At 38.8% G+C, this 18444-nt stretch overlaps 1 protein-coding gene across 2 annotated transcripts in view; it reads right to left on the reverse strand.

Moving 5' to 3' along the window:
* LOC117294345 (polycomb group RING finger protein 3-like) overlaps positions 1–18444 on the reverse strand; it is a 60088-nt gene that overhangs the window by 24208 nt on the left and 17436 nt on the right. For both annotated transcript variants that reach the window (XM_033776711.1, XM_033776710.1), the window contains exon 2: positions 7462–7567. In XM_033776711.1, coding sequence (XP_033632602.1) covers positions 7462–7567 — 106 coding nt within the window. The remainder of the gene's footprint in view (positions 1–7461; positions 7568–18444) is intronic.

Genomic DNA, 18444 nt, shown 5'->3' on the forward strand with positions numbered 1-18444 from the left:
CTTGAAAACCTTTACATTGTGCTATGTAAAAGAAAAAAGGTTTGTACTTCAAAAGGTAGCTTCACATACATGTACATACCTTGCAGAATAAATTATAGTAATGTTAGAGAGACATGAGCATCACTGGGCATTCTCCCCTAAGTGGTCCGCTGGCCAAATGCCAGTTAAAACACATGAGGACCGGTCAAAATCCACTCTGAGTTGTCCGGCTGGCTAGTTCATTTCTGAAAGAATGCCTTTTTTATTTGAAATATCAACTAACGTATCAACAACAACAGAAGTGGTCAAAGGCAGTGGACATTATTGGTCATTACCCAAAAAAATCTTTTTAGCATAAAACATTACTTGGTAATGAGTAATAGGGAGAGGTTGATAGTATTGTGAGAAACGGCTCCCTCTGAAGTGATGTAGTTTTCGAGAAAGAAGTAATTTTCCACAAATTTGATTTTGAGACCTCAGATTTGGAGTATGAGGTGTCGAAATCAAGCATCTGAAAGCACACAGCTTAGTGTGACAAGGATGTTTTTTCTTTCATTATTATCTCGCAACTTCAACGACCGATTGAAACACAAAGTGAGAAGACTGGTCCTTAACAATTACCAATAGTGTCCAGTGTCTTTAAACAAACAGCATTACAAAAACAATACTCCTCTATTGTCAACCACATTTACAGTGCATATCGTATTGAGTAAGACAACAAGGTAACAAGTTCAATTACTGTCTTGCAAAACAGTGTCACCAAATAAAACTCTGCAGTATTATCAGCAGACAGACGCACTCCCAATTCCTACGCACACATCTGCCCGCATGAACTTATTAATAAATGAAATTCTTCCTGTTGCCTGATTGATATTTAAAGCCCCAGTCGAATCAATATATCCCAGGTGATTCCACATGCATGGCCACAACACAGCGCCTCGGTGCTGCTGTGCACCAGGAGACCCGACTCAGGGTGAGACAAGACGGCGGGTTGGTCGGTGGTTTGTCCGTGGGTCTAGATCTACTGCAGCGAGGAGTGTCCTGCCTGCATGATGATGCACCACCGATCGAGGGTTGTACACCTCCTGGCGACAGGCAGCCTGTGAGGATTGTTGACACAGGGAGCCAGAGAGAGTATTGCCTGCGGGTATGTGTGCTTCCAAATGGAAGCTACAGTAGTGGTGGATGTAGTGTGCAGGGATGTGATAGGCTGTTTAGAAAAAACCTGAACTTTGAGTGCAAAGCGCATCTTAAGCATGCACAAGCTCAAAAACTTACAAGCCCAATATTAATATTTGTTTTATCTGCAATTTGGAGTGTTATCATGGTTTTGTTTTACTTAATTCTATTTTATTAAAAATATTTTTTTTTTTTTTTTTTTTGGAGGGGGTCCCCAGGTCAACAAAAAAATTGGAATAATATGTTATATTTTTTAGATGTTTTAGGAAGAATAAAGAACGGAATTCCGATTAAAAATGGAGAAATCACACCTCTAAGTGTGCAGTATGGCAGCCTGTGCAATCATCATCATCATCATTTAGGCTGTGTTCATCCAGTGTACATTAGGATGTAGCCAAGGGCTCATCATGTAGACGCCATTCATTGATATTTCTTTCAGTTCTGGTCTATGTTGTTAGTAGTCCAGTCTATTTTCTATACCATCCGCCCTGGTAATAGTTAAAAAGCAGGACAGTTCTTTTCAGAACTGAGAAGTCTCCCGAACCTCCGATTTTCTACTCCGCGGCTGTAGAATAAAGCACGACAGTTCTCTAAGAACAAACTCTACATGGCAAGAAGCGCAAACCAAATGTTATATACATTCATACAAATGTACCCTTATGTCATCTCTCAATATTCTTCTTTGTCTTCCCTCTTTTCCCTGTCCTTGGTTGCCAATCCATTATTCTTGTTGGGCATAAATTGAGAAACATTTCACTTTGAAGTACTGCGTTTATGGAAAAATATATCACTTTCCAACCCCTCAAAAAAAAATTGATTCTGAGAAAAGTTACAGCGGTAACACTTCTCAGTAAGCTTGGGCGATATCGATTTGATTTATTCACGATATATCGCCGACAATATATCATGATATTTGATATAATCGCGCATAATTAAATTTGACATCATCAGTCTTCAAACACCCAGTGAAAGTTGAAGAAGAGACAGTCATAGCATAAGAGAGGTGTTCTCATGACCTATTCTTCTGGTTTTACTCCAAACCTATGGGGTGCAAGATGTCTCAGCTAGGAAATACATCGCAATTTTGCGATATTTAATCGATATATCGCAATATATCGATATTGCGATTAAAACCAAATCGATCCGATTTCGAAATCGTTTCCAAATTAGTATCGCGATATTCGATAATATCGTGATATCGCCCAAGCTTACTTCTCAGATATTGCTCTATGCTCAGATGGTACAGTATACTATTCAAATTGCAGATTAATCCACCACATGAATATAGCTGCTCAAAAATCTTGGCAATATCTCAAAAACACTACCACCTTTTGAAGCCATTGGACACTTTCGGTAAACAGTATTGTCCAAGGCCCACACTTTGTGTATCACAACTTATATTTAAAATAACAAACCTGTTAAAAGTTAGCCTCAATCGGTCATCGGAGTCGGAAGAAAATAACGGGAAAACCCACCCTTGTTTCCGCAATTTTCGCCGTGTCATGATATGTGTTAAAAATAAATCCGTAATTCTCGCTATCGAGAATTGATATTGTTATAATGTTTTCTCAAAAAGTAAAGCATTTCATGGAATAATATTTCAAGAAGTCTTTCACCATTACCTTCTGTAAACCCTGTAAGTTATTTGTAAATCTGTAGATTTTTTTAAAATTTTTTGTTCTGTACCGAAAGTGTCCAATGGCTTTAAAAAGAAAGTACCACGGCTGAGTCTAGTGGTATAAATCTACAACTACATGTACTGTACAATGTATGTGGGATCGAAACATTAACAGTGGGTTCCATTACCAAACAAACACAACTCCTTGTAACATTAAAATATTTCTTCCCCCAAATTTAGTATGATCGTCCACAGACAGCCAGGGAGGCAAGCTAACCCCAATTTTCTCGGCCATAAAAAAAAAAAAAAAAATGCATTCATCCATGAACATACATACATTGTAAGCTGAAAGTCAAATTACAAAGGTGTCAAAATTTATGAATTAATTTGAACACTGACTTAACCATCTATTATGCATTGTATAATAGTAATGTGACAAAACTTTAGTACAAATTACACGCTGTGTCCAAATTTATAAATTATTTTTAACACTGACTTTGCTGTACATTATGTGTAGGTTCCGGTCACAGAACCAATATGTATAACGTCCATGTACGGCACACATTAAAAAAGACATACAAAGGCCTGTACGCACACAGCGCACTTAACGCCGCTCAGCATAACAATGACTCCCTCTTAGTCTTACATGTACATGTACATCAGCGCCGATAACATTTGCATCTATAGCAATCAGGGAGATTTGGTCCAACAATTAGGGAGATAATTAAGAAATTTACATTCACTACAATAGCAAAAAAAAGATTTCCATAATCAGGGAGGTTGTCAAAATTGTTCATCCGACCATGGAAAGATTAGTTTGTTGCCAGGGATCTTTCTTCAGAATCAGGGAGAGTTGGCAGCTCTGCTGGAACATCTCCATTCAGAGAATTTGCTAAAGAGTAGAGAGGTGCTGGGAGTGCTGTAAAACCATCCAGTGCATATCTACATGTACATTATCACAGGGATGTACCACTGAAACATGGAGTTTACGAGTCACTAGATCTGAATGAGAAAGCCGTTCCCTCGAGTTAATGAGACGTGAATTTCATTGGATGCGCACAGCTCAAGCATGCTGTCGTTTGTAGACAAATGGAAAGGGTAGTGGGGAAAGCAACACAAAGTTAAAACCTAGACATTAAACACAGGATGCAAGCCGACGAATTTATACTTTTGTCAAGTCTGTGGGGAGAGGTCAACCTCTAAAATATTTTTAAATGACAAAAATACAATGAGCTGTTCCTCAACCATTCCAAAACAATTTATTTAAAACAATTATTTTTCATGTCAGTTTTTTTGCTTCTTTATATTCAAATAATAAACCACACTTGGGAAAATGTCTGGGTAAAGTTTGTTTTATCACGTCCAATTTCTTTTCAAAATTGTTATCTAATAGTTAGACATGAATATATGCATACATGCATACATGTACGCGTTCCTCAGCAAATGTTTTTCTTTTAGGGAAGATTTTCTGAGCAATAATTTTAAACCCCTACTTGAAATTGGTTCCTAATGAATTTGATACTTTGTGTAATTAAGTATGCAGACCTACATGCTCAAAGTACATTTTGATAGTTTACAATCATTTGTCCAAGAATATACAATCATTTGTAAGCATATTAATTTTTGTTAATTTTGAATTTTTATTTTTTTTTCCCCCATACAAGCAACGCTAAATACCCAAATTAAGGCAATCATTTAGAGTTGTAACTGCACTTAGCACTTACTGAAATACTATCGCGGGGGCATTTCTAAAATTCATATAATATGTAAGGCTGAAATGAATACATTCGGAGTCTCCTCAATAAATTAATTTAAAAACCTCCTTCCACTCCGAAAAGGGAGTTTAATGCATTCCGACTGTGTACACACCCAGAACATTGTCTCGCGCCTACCACCTTCAACGCTTGCTGAATGCCTTTCACACGTTCATTATGTCTAGGCAAGGAGGAGGGGGCGGGGGGGGGGGGGTTGCTCGCTGGCGCAACCACCATGGTTCATTAATGTGAAATGTAAAGTCAACAGTGCAAATCCCCATGAGAGCAGTGATTGTGTTCAATCTAATAGGCTGTCCATTGGAGAGCCACTACAAAAGAGTGGGTTGGTATTGAATTGCAGCTGCTTCGGTTAGGTGCGGACGGTGTATGTACATCGTGCTGCCACTGACAATCAACCGAAAGAGAAAAGAGTGTCGGATCACTCGGCCGCTTATTAAACTGTCTTGTGCCTCGTAGCTAATTGCACTTTACAAGCAACATTTTGTAAGTTGTTTTACAAAAGGAAAGTATTTTTTAAATGTGCATTTATGAGAAGCATTGCATGGTAAAAGAGTATCCTTTAAAAAAAAAAGCATTTAAAAATGTTCATCAAGGTAATTTATGAGCAACATTTTGTAAATTGTTTTTACAAAAGTACGTGTATGTATCCCTTATTTATAAAGTTTTTTAATAAATGTGCATTCATGAGAAGCATCAAGGTACTTTACACGCATTATTTTGTAAGTGTTTGAAATTTTTGTGTTTACAAAATATGTATTTCTTACTTAAAAGTGTTTTAAAAATGTGTATTTATGAGAAGTTTAAAGGTGCTTTACCAGCAACATTTTGTTAATTGTTTTTACAAAAGTAGGCCTATATATCCCTTATTACTTAACCAAGTATTTTAAGACTGTGTATTTAAGAGAAGCGTACTTTACCAACAACATTTTGTTAATTGTTTTTACAAAAATTAATGTATCCCTTACTTAAACAAAAACTATAAAAAAAGTATTTGTGAGAAGCATCAAGTAACTTAATACAAGAAACATTTTGTAATATTTTTTTTACAAAAGTATGTACAGTAGGCCTATCCCTTACTTGAAAAGTATTTCTTTAAATTTGCATTTATGAAAAGCATCAAGGTACCTGCTTTGGGAGCAAGGATTTGAAAACTGGGTGTTCAAATTTGCTAAAAGTAAAAAAAAACACTGATGTTCCAAAATGTTCACTTCAAAAACTACCACATTGAAAAAAAATGAAAAGGAAAAAAAAATTATGGGAGACACCCCTCTGGTATACACAGTTACAGGTTCCGAGGGGCCAATTTCACAGTGCTGCTTAATGGTTTCTAAAAGCAAACTTTTTTGCTTACTAGGATTCTCAGAAAAGAAAACATAATCAGAACCTAATGGAGAGAGAGAAGACAAGGACAGAAGTTTCATGTTTAGGTGTGGAAGGAAATCCCCAGAGAATTATTCCAGGGAAAACCCATGCAGACAGGGCCCAATTTCATGGCTCTGCTTACCATAAGCACAGAATCAGCAATTACGGAAGCAGGGAATTCTGTGCTTACGGCAAGCGTATTTCACAGGTAAGCGGCGAATTTTTTGCTTCTGTACGTGCGTACTTCGCGTTACTAAGCATTCTACGCTTACAAGGCTAGCGCAGACATTCGGCGCTTGCACGTAAGTGGGGAATCGTGATCGTAAACCCAGAATTCGGCAGGGAGCAGAGCCATGAAATTGGGCCCAGGTAGGGACTGAAAACCTAATCCATGTCAAATGCAACGATTGGAACCGGGGAGGTGGTAGGCCAGGAAAAAATACCACTACACCAACTCGACTGCCCAATGACTGCCTCAAAACAGGGAATCGATGAGAGACTTGAGGCCTTTTCACACTACACTATTCCCTGGGGTTTCCCCCTGGGTAAACGACTGGCCTTTTCACACTGTGATCGCTTTACCCCGGTCTTCCCCTGATCTGCCCAGGCAAATGACTAGCATACCATGGGGAATAGCCACCCCTCATCCGGAATATAGGGGTTAAGCGGTAATCTTGATGGGGAACCTTGTAGAAAAGGAACACAGTGTGAATATGCGCTGGGGTAACCAAGGGGATAGTACAGTGTTTAAAAAAGGGCTAGAAATACAGGGGACCAGGCATTACAAGGATGCAATGTTTTCTGGTACAATGAAGTGCTTGATCACAAGTCACCACTTAAGTTTGAATTCCTCAGACTATAGAGACAGTTGCTACATATGTCACATGATTCGGGGCAAGCTTTTGCGTAGTTATGTAAGAGACGATGAACACCCATACACAATTCTGAATGGATGTGTATTGGACAATGGTACCAGGGTTTGCTCATCTGGAGCTTGCTAAACAAAAGCTCGCCCCGAACCATTTGACATAGCAACTGTCTCGATAGTCTGAGGAAATCAAATGTAAGCGGTACTTTATGACTAAGCATTTCATTGTATCAGACATTATTTAAATCTAACTTGCAAATGGCATATTTGGGTTGTGTTCATTGATGTTAATGTAGAGAGCCAAAACCACTTTTCTAGAGTGTCATGGCCGAGCGGATAAGAGCACCTATTCTGGTGCTTCTGTTCAGCAGAGTGTGGGTTCGAATCCCGGTCGTGACACTTAGTGTCCCTGAGCAAGACACTGAGCAAAACTATAATTGCTTCTCTCCACCCAGGGGTAAACGGGTAACTGTGAGGGCAGAGATGGTTCTTGTGGTTGATTTAGCCGAGTAGCGCATACTAATGTTGCACAGGCTGTATATTCCACAGGGAGTTGAGATGCTTTCGGAATGAATTAAGGCCCAGTGACTAAGGGTAGTAATTTTGGAAGCGCTTTGAGATGCCCTTCGGTTGTGAAAACTGCTGTATAAAAACTGGTTGTTATTATTATGATTACTTACATGTGTGGAGGCACTCTGTGATAGTTGTGGCGTCAATGAGGTAGCCATTACACAGCTTACAGCAGATCTGCTCATTCAGATCCACCAGCTTCACCCGCCGGTCCATCTACAACAGATAATAACAGAAATGACAAACTTATCAATCGTATGTAGACACAGACATGTTTAGTAGAGCAACATTGTTGGCTTACCCCAGGTGTATCCTACACAATGTCTATCTTGTAAGGCCAAACAAAATAATATATGTGTTTCCTATTACACCGGCCAAAAAATTAGGGTCGGTAGGGACGAAAACACATTTTATTTTGTTGAATTATTTTATTGCTTCAAAACTTAGGGTAGGAACCAATGTTAAAAATATTTTTGCCCTTGCATGTAAATTTCATGTAAATTCAACCATGTCCAAGTTCGACTCGAAAATCTCTTAAAATGACACAGAAAATAAGCCCCATAAAGCAATTGTTCCGAGGTCTGTAAATTTCACGTAACACAAAAGCAGATTCTACGCCTGTAGTCGTTGTTACTTTGCGTGCGGCAACAAAATACAAGAAACATTGAACGCTAGAGGTCGTTTTGGAACAATGCAATACAGTGAGATAAAACGCCCTCTATTGGTAAAATCTACGCGAACCGGCAATAAACGCATTGAGACAAGACTCGACGTGTCACGTGGGAATTTTAGTGGGTTTCCAGGCGGCGCAAATGCGAGGGCGTAGCGCAGCTCGTCGGCGTACATCGCTCAATCAACATCTGTTGTGCAATCTCAAGATTGAGCAGCGCAATTAACAGATTGCTAGCATTACGAACTCACACGTGTAAATGCATGCTGCGACCTCCCAACACACGCTACACACGTCGTCCGTCAGTCGTTGCAATACTAGTACTTGATCAACCATGGATCAACGACGTCTTTTCTCGTAAGAAAATGTGGTTTTTCTAATGCTTTATTTTAAATGTGAAAACATTTTAGAAAAAAGGAAACATCAAATATAATAACGTTAAAATCGTGCGGTATTTTGTCAAACAGGGAGTGGGATCGGGTTGTTTTATTTTATTTTGTCTGTAAATGTATAAAATTCCGTAGGGTCGGCGTGTTTTTCTAGGGTCGGGCGGGTAACCGGCAACACACATATTATTTTGTTTGGCCTAAGCCCAAGTTATCTGTCTGTCTGTGTGTCCGTCCGTCCGTCTGTCTGTCTGTCTGTCTAAATTATCTTCCTGTCCAAGGAACTCAGTGAACACCCACAGTATAAACACCAAGCTGGCAACAGCCTGTCTCTCTCAAATGTACAAACATTGGTTTAAAGGCAGTGGACATAACGAGTAATGGGGAGAGGTTGATAGTACAAAAACACTGTGAGAAACCGCTCCCTCTGAAGTGACATATTTTTCTCGAAATCAAGCATCTGAAAGCACACAACTTCGTGTGACAAGGGTGTTTTTTTCTTTCATACATGTAGCTATCTCGCAACTCCGACGACCAATTGAGCTCAAATTTTTACAGGTTTGTTATTTTATACATGTATGTTGAGATACACCAAGTGAGAAGACTGGTCTTTGACAATTACCAATAGTGTTCTGAGTGTCTTTAACGTCTATAATTATGCATTGCACAACTCAAGAAATTGTGACCCAATAGCTTGACAACGGTACTTTATATTTTAGTCATTTTGAAATCAAAGCTTAGCTTGTTAGGATTCAGACCCACAACCTTGTGATTGAAAGTCCTGCAGTCTAACCATTGGACCACGGTGACTTGTCTAGAAACAAGCTTGAGGGTGACAACCATGTGAATAAAAAGTCTCTCTTTTGAGAAAAGCAATTGCTCTGAGAAGAGCTGGAATTGAGATAATCATTAAAGGCACTGGACACGTTTGATAATTGTCAAAGACCAGTGTTCTCACTTGGTGTATTCCATCATACATGTCATAAGCATACAATAACAAGCCTGTGAAAATTTGGGCTCAATTGGTCATCGAAGTTGAGTGAAAATGAAAAAACACCCTCGTTGGACGAATTCGTGTGCTTTCAGTTCGAAATAAAAGACTGCTGGCAAGAAGTCTTTTATTATTTTAGTGAGAAATTTCCTCTTTCTCAAAAAATACAATACTTCAGAAGGGAGTTGTTTCCCACAATGTTTTATACTATCAACAGCTCTCCAATGCTCGTTACCAAGTCAGTTTCAAGTTAATATTTGTTTTGAGTAATTACCAAACGTGTACCTTCCCTTTAAATCAACGTTTCCAACTGGGTACTCTATGGGTACGTTCAGACGTGGGGTTAAACTAGTCCTTAATCCGAGCACCGCGGGTGTCCAAAAGATAAACATGACTTAGTCCAAAATTGGCTTGCGTTCACACAGTGAGTTTATTCTGGTCAAGCGGACTAAACTAGCCCACGATGTTGATTATTGGGTCATGCATCGGCCAACCTTACCATTGCTGGTTCCGGTTTGTTACATTGTCCATGCGTTTTCCACAGGGTTTCGATCCGCTATCGTTTCTACGAACCTCATGGTCATCATGTATTCCATCATTAAAGACGGCAAAATCACTTCATATCCTTGCTTGGCCCCAGCACAAACGCAATTCTATTGTGCCCGCTGAAGTTTCCGTTCCGCACTGCCCTCGATGAACGAAACATTTACACGTTGTTGTTGAAAGCTTCAAATTATTTTCGAGTGTGAACTTTTGTAAATATATCACAACTTGGTCATTAAGAAGTCGTAGCCTACACACATTCTCATGTTACGTTAAAAATTGTTTTTCAATTCAACATTAGTCTGCTACTCGTATAACTGTTACGTAAAGTTGTTGAGGGCAGGAACCAGATACAACCTAGTTTTCGAACCCAAACTTTGGTCTTAATTGTCGATCCCGTGTGTGTAGCTTAGCTGTGATTAGATGCCACTTTCTTCAAAGCAAAACCCGTTCGTTATCATAAAGTAGCGTTGCACACAGAAGAAGTGAATTTAAAAACTAAATAGTGCTACTAAAAATGAGAACTTGTTTTCGTGCAACGTCCATTTCAAACATTTTCGGCGAAGGGGAATACCGGGGCCCCAACACTTAATGGTAACATAAAGGGAAGGCAGCGGAGAGACGCAAGGAGATATTATATAGCTCCATGGATTCATGAAGACACCACCCAATACTCGCTGCCGATCCATCCATACACGTGGAATGACGTCACCTTTGTTGCCGCGGTCATTTGGGCTAAAATAGACCGGAAGTAGCAGGTCAGTTGCGTTCCAACGATGGTTTACTGGGCCTCGCAGCGGGGGGTTGGTCGTAAAACCTGGGCTAAGTTAGTCTAGTCCACCAATTTTTTTGGTTTAGTTTAGCCCAGCTCAGTGGGTCAAATTAACCCTCGCGGACCAGAATATTGCGTTCACACGCAGGGTTAGTTTAGCACTTTTGGATTAAGGACTAGTTTAACCCCACGTCTGAACGTACCCTATGATTGTTGGAGGGAAATGATAGGCTTTACAAATAATAGTACTTTAAGAGAGATTCTAGTCTAGGTATAGGAATGTTGCTTGCTGATGTTGCTTGCTGATGTTTGACACATTACGCTTACGTGTGGGAGATTTTTGTTTTCCTTTAAGAGTATTCATACATGTATGATTAATAGCAGTTTGACAGCAGCTTCTCTGCAAATACCACCCTTTGAGTTATTCACACCAAGTGAGGGAAACAACTTGAGATCTACGAGACATGAATAAAACACTGCACAGAAGACCAACAGAACATTTCTTTAACTTGTACTTTTCATGTATCGCTATGAACAGAAGGAAAGGTACAATTTCCATGTTTTACCCCTCCTGGTGATTCATGGGAAATGATGAGTTAGTCCCAATTTAGACAAGTTCAACAAGGACAGACAAACTGATGTAAGGTTTTGAAGGCCAATGGTTGTTTCTGGGGATGAGGTTGTACCACTCCAGGAAGTTTCAGAACATTGATGCAACATCAGTGTTCTCCGTTAAAGGCAGTGGACACTATTGGTAATTACTCAAAATAATTAGCATAAAACATTACTTGGTAACAAGTAATGGGGAGAGGTTGATGGTATAAAACACTGTGAGAAACGGCTCCCTCTGAAAAGACGTAGTTTTGTAAAAGATGTAATTTTTAAATTTTAAATCTGAGGTCTCGAAATCAAGCATCTGAATGCACACAACTTCATATGAGAAGGTGTTTTTTTTTCTTTTTATTATTATCTCGCAATTTTGACGACCAATTAAGCTAAAATTGTCACTGGTTTGTTATTTTATGCATATAATGTTGAGATACACCAAGTGAGAAGACTGGTCTTTGACAATTACCAATAGTGTCCAGGGTCTCAAAATACATTAGCATAAAAGCTACTTGGTAACAAGCAACAGTAACAAGCAACGGAGAGCTGTTGATAGTACATGTATGTGAGAAACTGAAGTGCTGTAGTTTTTGAGAAAGAGGTAATTTCTCAATCAAATATTTGAATCTAAGAAAGACTTCAGGCCTGAAGCCCTGATGTCTCTCTCAGGGATCTAAAAGCATACATTTGTATGTATGTACACCACACACATTGTATTTGTGTACAATAATTTCATCAAGTATGATTGAAATTAGATTGGAATACATCTTGAGGATTAGGGTCTGGTATAAACTTCCCAATCAGTGAAATTTCAAATTGAAACTAATTTTTTAATTTTTGTTAATTACTGTTCCTGTTGTGTCTTTAAAAAAAGTAATGTCATATAAACTAATACTTTATTTAAAAAATGTGCAGTACCTGCTGCTATAATACAATGTACTACTACTTATAATGTCCTCAAAGCTACCTGGCAAGCTCGTTGGTCTAATGTTCATCTGCTCTAGAATAGCAAAGGTTGTGGGTTTTGAATCCCACCCAGGTAATATGCCTAGTGGATTTCCCGCAGGACCTGGATAAGGCTACATAATGTAGTTTATACAGTGATATGAAAACCAGTTTGTAGAACAGGTTCAGCACGTTGCCTTCACGCTATGGAATTACTGGAACTGCCCTTAACTGGTTCTCTTCTTATCTGAACAACAGAACCCAGCATGTTCTCATCAACAATGTTAAATCAGATCGCCATCATCTCTGGTGTGGTGTTCCACAAGGTTCTGTAGCTGGGCCACTTGAATTTATATTGTTCAGTGCACCCTTGCAAGACCTCATTGCTGCCCATGGTATTTCTAGTGTTGCTTACGCTGACGACACCCAGCTTTACATTACATTTGATCCAGCTGATCGCGCTTCTGCCATTGCAAAAGTTGAAGTGTGCATTCAAGATGTCAAATCTTGGGCGTTGTCAAATAAACTTGCTTTGAATGACTCAAAAACTGAGATTTTATTTTTGAGATCTCGTTTCGCAAAAAAGATTTCGCCGCCAACAATACAAATTGCCCAGTCTGTCATTGAACCATCTGAATTTGCCCGTAACCTCGGTGTTATTATGGATTCATCATTGTGCATGAGTAGACATGTTGATAATGTTTGCAAAGGAGCTCTCATGGCTATTAGGAAAACATCACAAATTCGCCGCTACCTGGATGAAGCAACTACTCTTCGTCTTGTTCATGCCTTCGTCACTAATAGACTTGATTCCTGAAATTCACTTCTGTATGGACTCCCCGATAAAGATCTTGCTAAAATTCAACGTGTACAGAACACTGCTGCTCGCCTCGTTTCTTGTCTGCCTCGTTCTCACCACATTACACCTGTACTAATGCAATTGCATTGGCTCCCAGTTAAGTTTCGAACAGTTTACAAAACTCTTCTGTTAACTTTCAAGGCTCAAACATGTCAATCTCCTGCTTATTTATCTGAACTTGTTCAACATTATTCCCCTACTCGGACTATACGATCATCTCAACAGTCATTGCTTTCTGCTACTAGAGCTTCTTCCATTTTTTATGGCCACAGATCTTTTTCTTACGCCGCACCGTTTCTTTGGAATAGTCTTCCTGTGCATATTCGCCAAGCTAATACTTTACAATGTTTTAAGTCTTTGTTGAAAACTCATTTGTTTAAAGCTTCTTTTTTTGTAATTTGCCTATTTGTATCTTGTATCTTTCTCTAATTGTTTATTTTATTGTTTCTTTAATGCGCTTAGAGGCTTTTGCATTAGGCGCTTTACAAATGTTTTATTATTATTATTTTCATTATTGGTCGAGTTGGTCTTTAAAAAGCGTTTGAAACCGTTTGTTATGAAATGCAAATGGTTGAAGATAGGTATTTTAAAAGTAGAATATAATGATCCAAACCAAACATGCCTCGAAATTGCAAGGTGTTCCTTTTACGTCGCAAAGAAACACGGTCAGCCTTCTGTGGAGTAAAAATGTTGACTCCATAAAATGGCCGATCGTGCTAGTTCGAGACGTAAAAGGAAAACTGTGCAATTTTGAGTGATACTTGTGTGGATCATTATATTCTACTATTAAAATATTTTTCTAACCATTTGCATTTTTTACCAAACGGTTTCAAATGGTTTTAAACGTTGTTCATTAACCAACTCGCCCGACCCAAGGCAACCTGTTCCTTTAATAACAAGCTTGGGATACTGCCAATGCAGTGGACACCTCACAGCAAACACGGTTCATGAATATTGCAAATTATGCACGTAGAAATTACAGAATTTCACCCAGTTTATTTGCTAAATATCAGCACAAGGTGTAGTGAGTGAGTGTATTTCAGAATTTTGAATTTGGGGGTTTGGGGTTTTAAATGCAGGCCTGTATGCTTCGTTATGAAGGGGCAAGGGCACCAAGGCATTTTCTCCTTGGTAAAGGACACTCTATGAGGAAATTGTAAAGATCTACTACATCATTGTAAGGGCACCAAAGCAATGACCAGGGGGCATGGTGGCAATCACCTTTGTTGCCTCCATGAAGAATCATGCCTGTAAATGCAAACAAATTTCAAAATTTTGTTCAACATGAAAAGGAAAATGCACACACACGTTTTCATGTTAACATAAACTTTTCATTATAGAACAATTCTGCACAATGCCTCCGGCCTCACCAGTGACGTGGCTGACTTTCCTCTGGCATTCTAAAAACAAATAAATGTAGTTCTGATTGAGCTGTGAGTATGACCGGTCACCGCAACTGATCAATCACTGGTAATTGAGTGTACAGAGTACCGGGCTTCTTCAGTGTGTAGTGATAATAAGGGATGAGGTCTATGCATTATTCATTACATTTAATCAATCCTCAACCATGCAAGTCTACACATGTTGATCCCCGTACAGCAGGCCTTGGTGCCTCTTTGCAAGTATTAAGAAACTATCCTTATTTTTTATTATGCCTCAGACTTATCAGAGTATATGCTTCTTCTTGCCAAGAAGTATGTAATGCCTTCCCAGTGGACAGTATTTTTGTATTTTAGTCTTTTAATATCTTGTATTTTGAAATTGTACTTAAATAAATATTTTTATATTTCTTAATGTTTTTCTGTAATTTTAAAAATAGTCTATAGATATATATTTTCTTATGCTCTGTAATTTAAAACGCAATTCAGCCTCTGGCTGCCAAGTTCGAATGTTTTTAATAAACCAATAACACAAAGAAATGTTGCGTTAAACAATCTAAAATTTATTTTTCAACGAGCCAATTAAGCTGAAATGACGGAGTCATGAAACATTCACTCAGCGTACAATGTAGGTTGCCAGCACTGTTATGGAGTACATACAGGCTACAGAACCACTTTGGTAGCATGTGAGTAATTTGTCAGCCAATGTCTGATGTGCTTTTCTTCTTAGAAATTGCCTGGAAATGGTTGCCTGTACATGTAAACGGTTGCCTGGAAATGGTTGTCTGTAAATTGCCTTGTGTGACATGGCCCTTAGGCAGCCAGCCAACCGTGCCCAACAAGGGTGTTTTTTTTTCTCTCATAATTTTTTCGCCACTTCGATGACCAATTGAGCTCAAATATTCACAGACTTGTTATTTTATGCTTATGTTGGGATACACCAAGTGAGAAGACTGATTTTTGACAATTACCAAACGTGTACCCTCCTTTAAGAATCACCTGGGAGTGTTAGGCCAGGAAGGGAGGATCATGCCTTTCCCAAAGTGCACTCAGCTTCAGCTTGTTGTTCCCTCTCACAAAAGAACCAGGCCCTGTTTGCTGCTTTATGTTCAACTTGTCTGTCACTTGGAATTCCAACATGAATAGATTAGCTGAAGCAGCAGGATTATAGGTGATGGATAATCCTGTTAAAGTGAGTACAGTCAACTGAACAAGTAACAAGTAGCACAATGCAAAGTTCTCATCAGGAACCAGACAGAGATTATGGATAACTGCCTCACTGCTAATTGCCAAATTTTGTTTCAAACAACAACTGCATGAGGCCTACCACCTTTGCAGTACGCTGGACATTACCAGTAACAAAAAACACAATGTCCACTTATTTACATTAAACTGACATCGTTTGATGGTGATGGTAGTAGAAAGCGCACCTTAAAATATTAGTTGCTATGGTGCTGTAGTTTTTGAGTTATGAGTAAAACAATGTCATGAACTTGAAACGTACGTTTTTACATTCCAAAATAATTTTTGTGTCATGATCACTGAGACGTTTTACTCATTTCTCAAAAACTACAGCACCTCAGCAGGTATTACTAACAGGGAAGCTTTCTACCATCATTATCTTCAAACTGTGTAAGTTTAATGTAAATCTGTGGACATTGTGTTTTTTATCCTACAAAAAGTACTCAAACCAAGTAAAATGCATAGCTACATGTTCCAAGCTGTCAGTTCCAGACATTGTCAGAGGGAAAACTATCGAAAGCTGCTGTAGGCTTCTTACCAAAGGTTTTGTAACCAAACATATACCTTCCCTTTAAACATCTCCAAGTCTTTTACTCTAAGTAAAATGCATAGCTACATGTTCCAAGCAGTCATTTCCAGACATTGTCGAAGGGAAAACTATCACAAGCTGCTGTAGGCTTCTAACCCAAGGTTTTGCCATTATGAGTGATAACCAAACATATACCTTCCCTTTAAACATCTCCAAGTCTTTTACTCTAAGTAAAATGCATAGCTACATGTTCCAAGCAGTCATTTCCAGACATTGTCGAAGGGAAAACTATCACAAGCTGCTGTCATAGGCTTCTAACTAAAGGTTTTGTAACCAAACGTATACCTTCCCTTTAAACATCTCCAAGTCTTTTACTCTAGGTAAAATGCATAGCTACATGTTCCAAGCAGTCATTTCCAGACATTGTCGAAGGGAAAACTATCACAAGCTGCTGTAGGCTTCTAACTAAAGGTTTTGTAACCAAACGTATACCTTCCCTTTAAACATCTCCAAGTCTTTTACTCTAGGTAAAATGCATAGCTACATGTTCCAAGCAGTCAGTTCCAGACATTGTCGAACGGGAAAGTACACCCAGATGAGCATCCTTGTAAATCAGGTTACAGCGCTCAGCTGTAGCTATGCAGCATCTCTTTTCTTCCTGCGTGTGTACCTAACCCTTATTGACAGTCCGCAGCGTTAATAAAAACACTCACATAGGTGAAAAAGCTATCAGAAGTGACAGATCTTGCAGTGCCTGATAACCATAGCTATATGGAGCTCTTATACTGTGCGTGGCCCTACTATGATCTAATCTGGAATTGATGCTCGGACTATTTTTTACTCAATCTAATTTGTGCATCGGTGAAATATTGTTACCAGAGTCAAGCCGCTTCAGTGGACATCATGTCTACAGTATTATAGGACAGCATGTAGTCCTTCTATTATTAAAGGGGTCGTTATTGGCATTTCGGAATTGGGTAAATTAATTTCCATCCTCTGAAAACTCACATTAAATGGTAATAAATAACATTCTTCCTCCATGATAAAACCAACCAGTAAAAAACTCAAATTAGGTGATCCCATTCTAGAAGTAAAAAAAAAAGGAAAAAAAAAAAAAAAGGTTAAATGCTTTCAGTTTGGCAGCCTGGACTTTATGCAACATTTATTTTGGGGACATCCAAATTCTATTTTCTAGATTTTAAAAAACATTTCGGAAGAAAACAAACATGTTTTTTCTCAAAACAAAGTTGCTGTTCCACCATCCAGACCACTGGAAATATAAATGTTAATAATAATAACAACAATAACCCGTTTGTATATAGCGCTTGCGACATTATTACCCCTGGTCATTAGGCCTTAAATCATTACTTAAACCATCTTAGCTCGGGGAATATACAGCCTGTTTGCAATATATGCGCTACTCGGCTAAACCAATCACAAAAACCATCTCTGCCCTCACAGGTACCCATTTACCCCTGGGTGGAGAGAAGCAAGTATACATAGTTACATGTAAGTGTCTTGCTCACGACCGGAATTCGAACCCACACTCTGCTAAACAGTGCATCAGAGCTTGAGTTCGGTGCTCTTAGTCTTATCCACTCGGCCACGACACCCCACATTACAACATCTGTTCTGTCAAATGGCAAGTATTTTAACAGGTAAAGGGAGGAACCCCAGTTCCTCTTGGATGGAACGTCTGGGTATAGGTCTGAAAAGATCAATTAGTTATGCCTGCCACAGCTGAGCCAGGTCTTCACTTATGTGTTGGGTACCAGGGTACAGAATAATAATAAATATTCCAATAATAACAATAGTGACTGCTTTAGTGTAGCACTCATATCTCTCACTCAGTGAGGCTCTGTCAGTATTTCCCTGCAAGGTATCGTAGAGCTACGTTTTTGAAGTACATGTACATGTATGTAACCAATCAATAGTTAATAATGAAAGAAAAAACACCCTGGTCACAGGAAGTTGTGTGCTTTCAGATGGTTGATTTCGTGACCGCAAATTCTAAATCTGAGGTCTCGAAATCAAGTTCATGCAAAATTACATCTTTCTCGAAAACTAAGTCACTTCAGAGGGAGCCGTTTCTCACAATGTTTTATACTATCAACCTCGTGAGGTTTTAAGCTAATAATTATTTTTAGTAATTACCAATAGTGTCCACTGCC

The sequence above is a fragment of the Asterias rubens genome, chromosome 9, assembly GCF_902459465.1.
Source record: "Asterias rubens chromosome 9, eAstRub1.3, whole genome shotgun sequence".
Lineage (NCBI taxonomy): Eukaryota > Metazoa > Echinodermata > Asteroidea > Forcipulatida > Asteriidae > Asterias > Asterias rubens.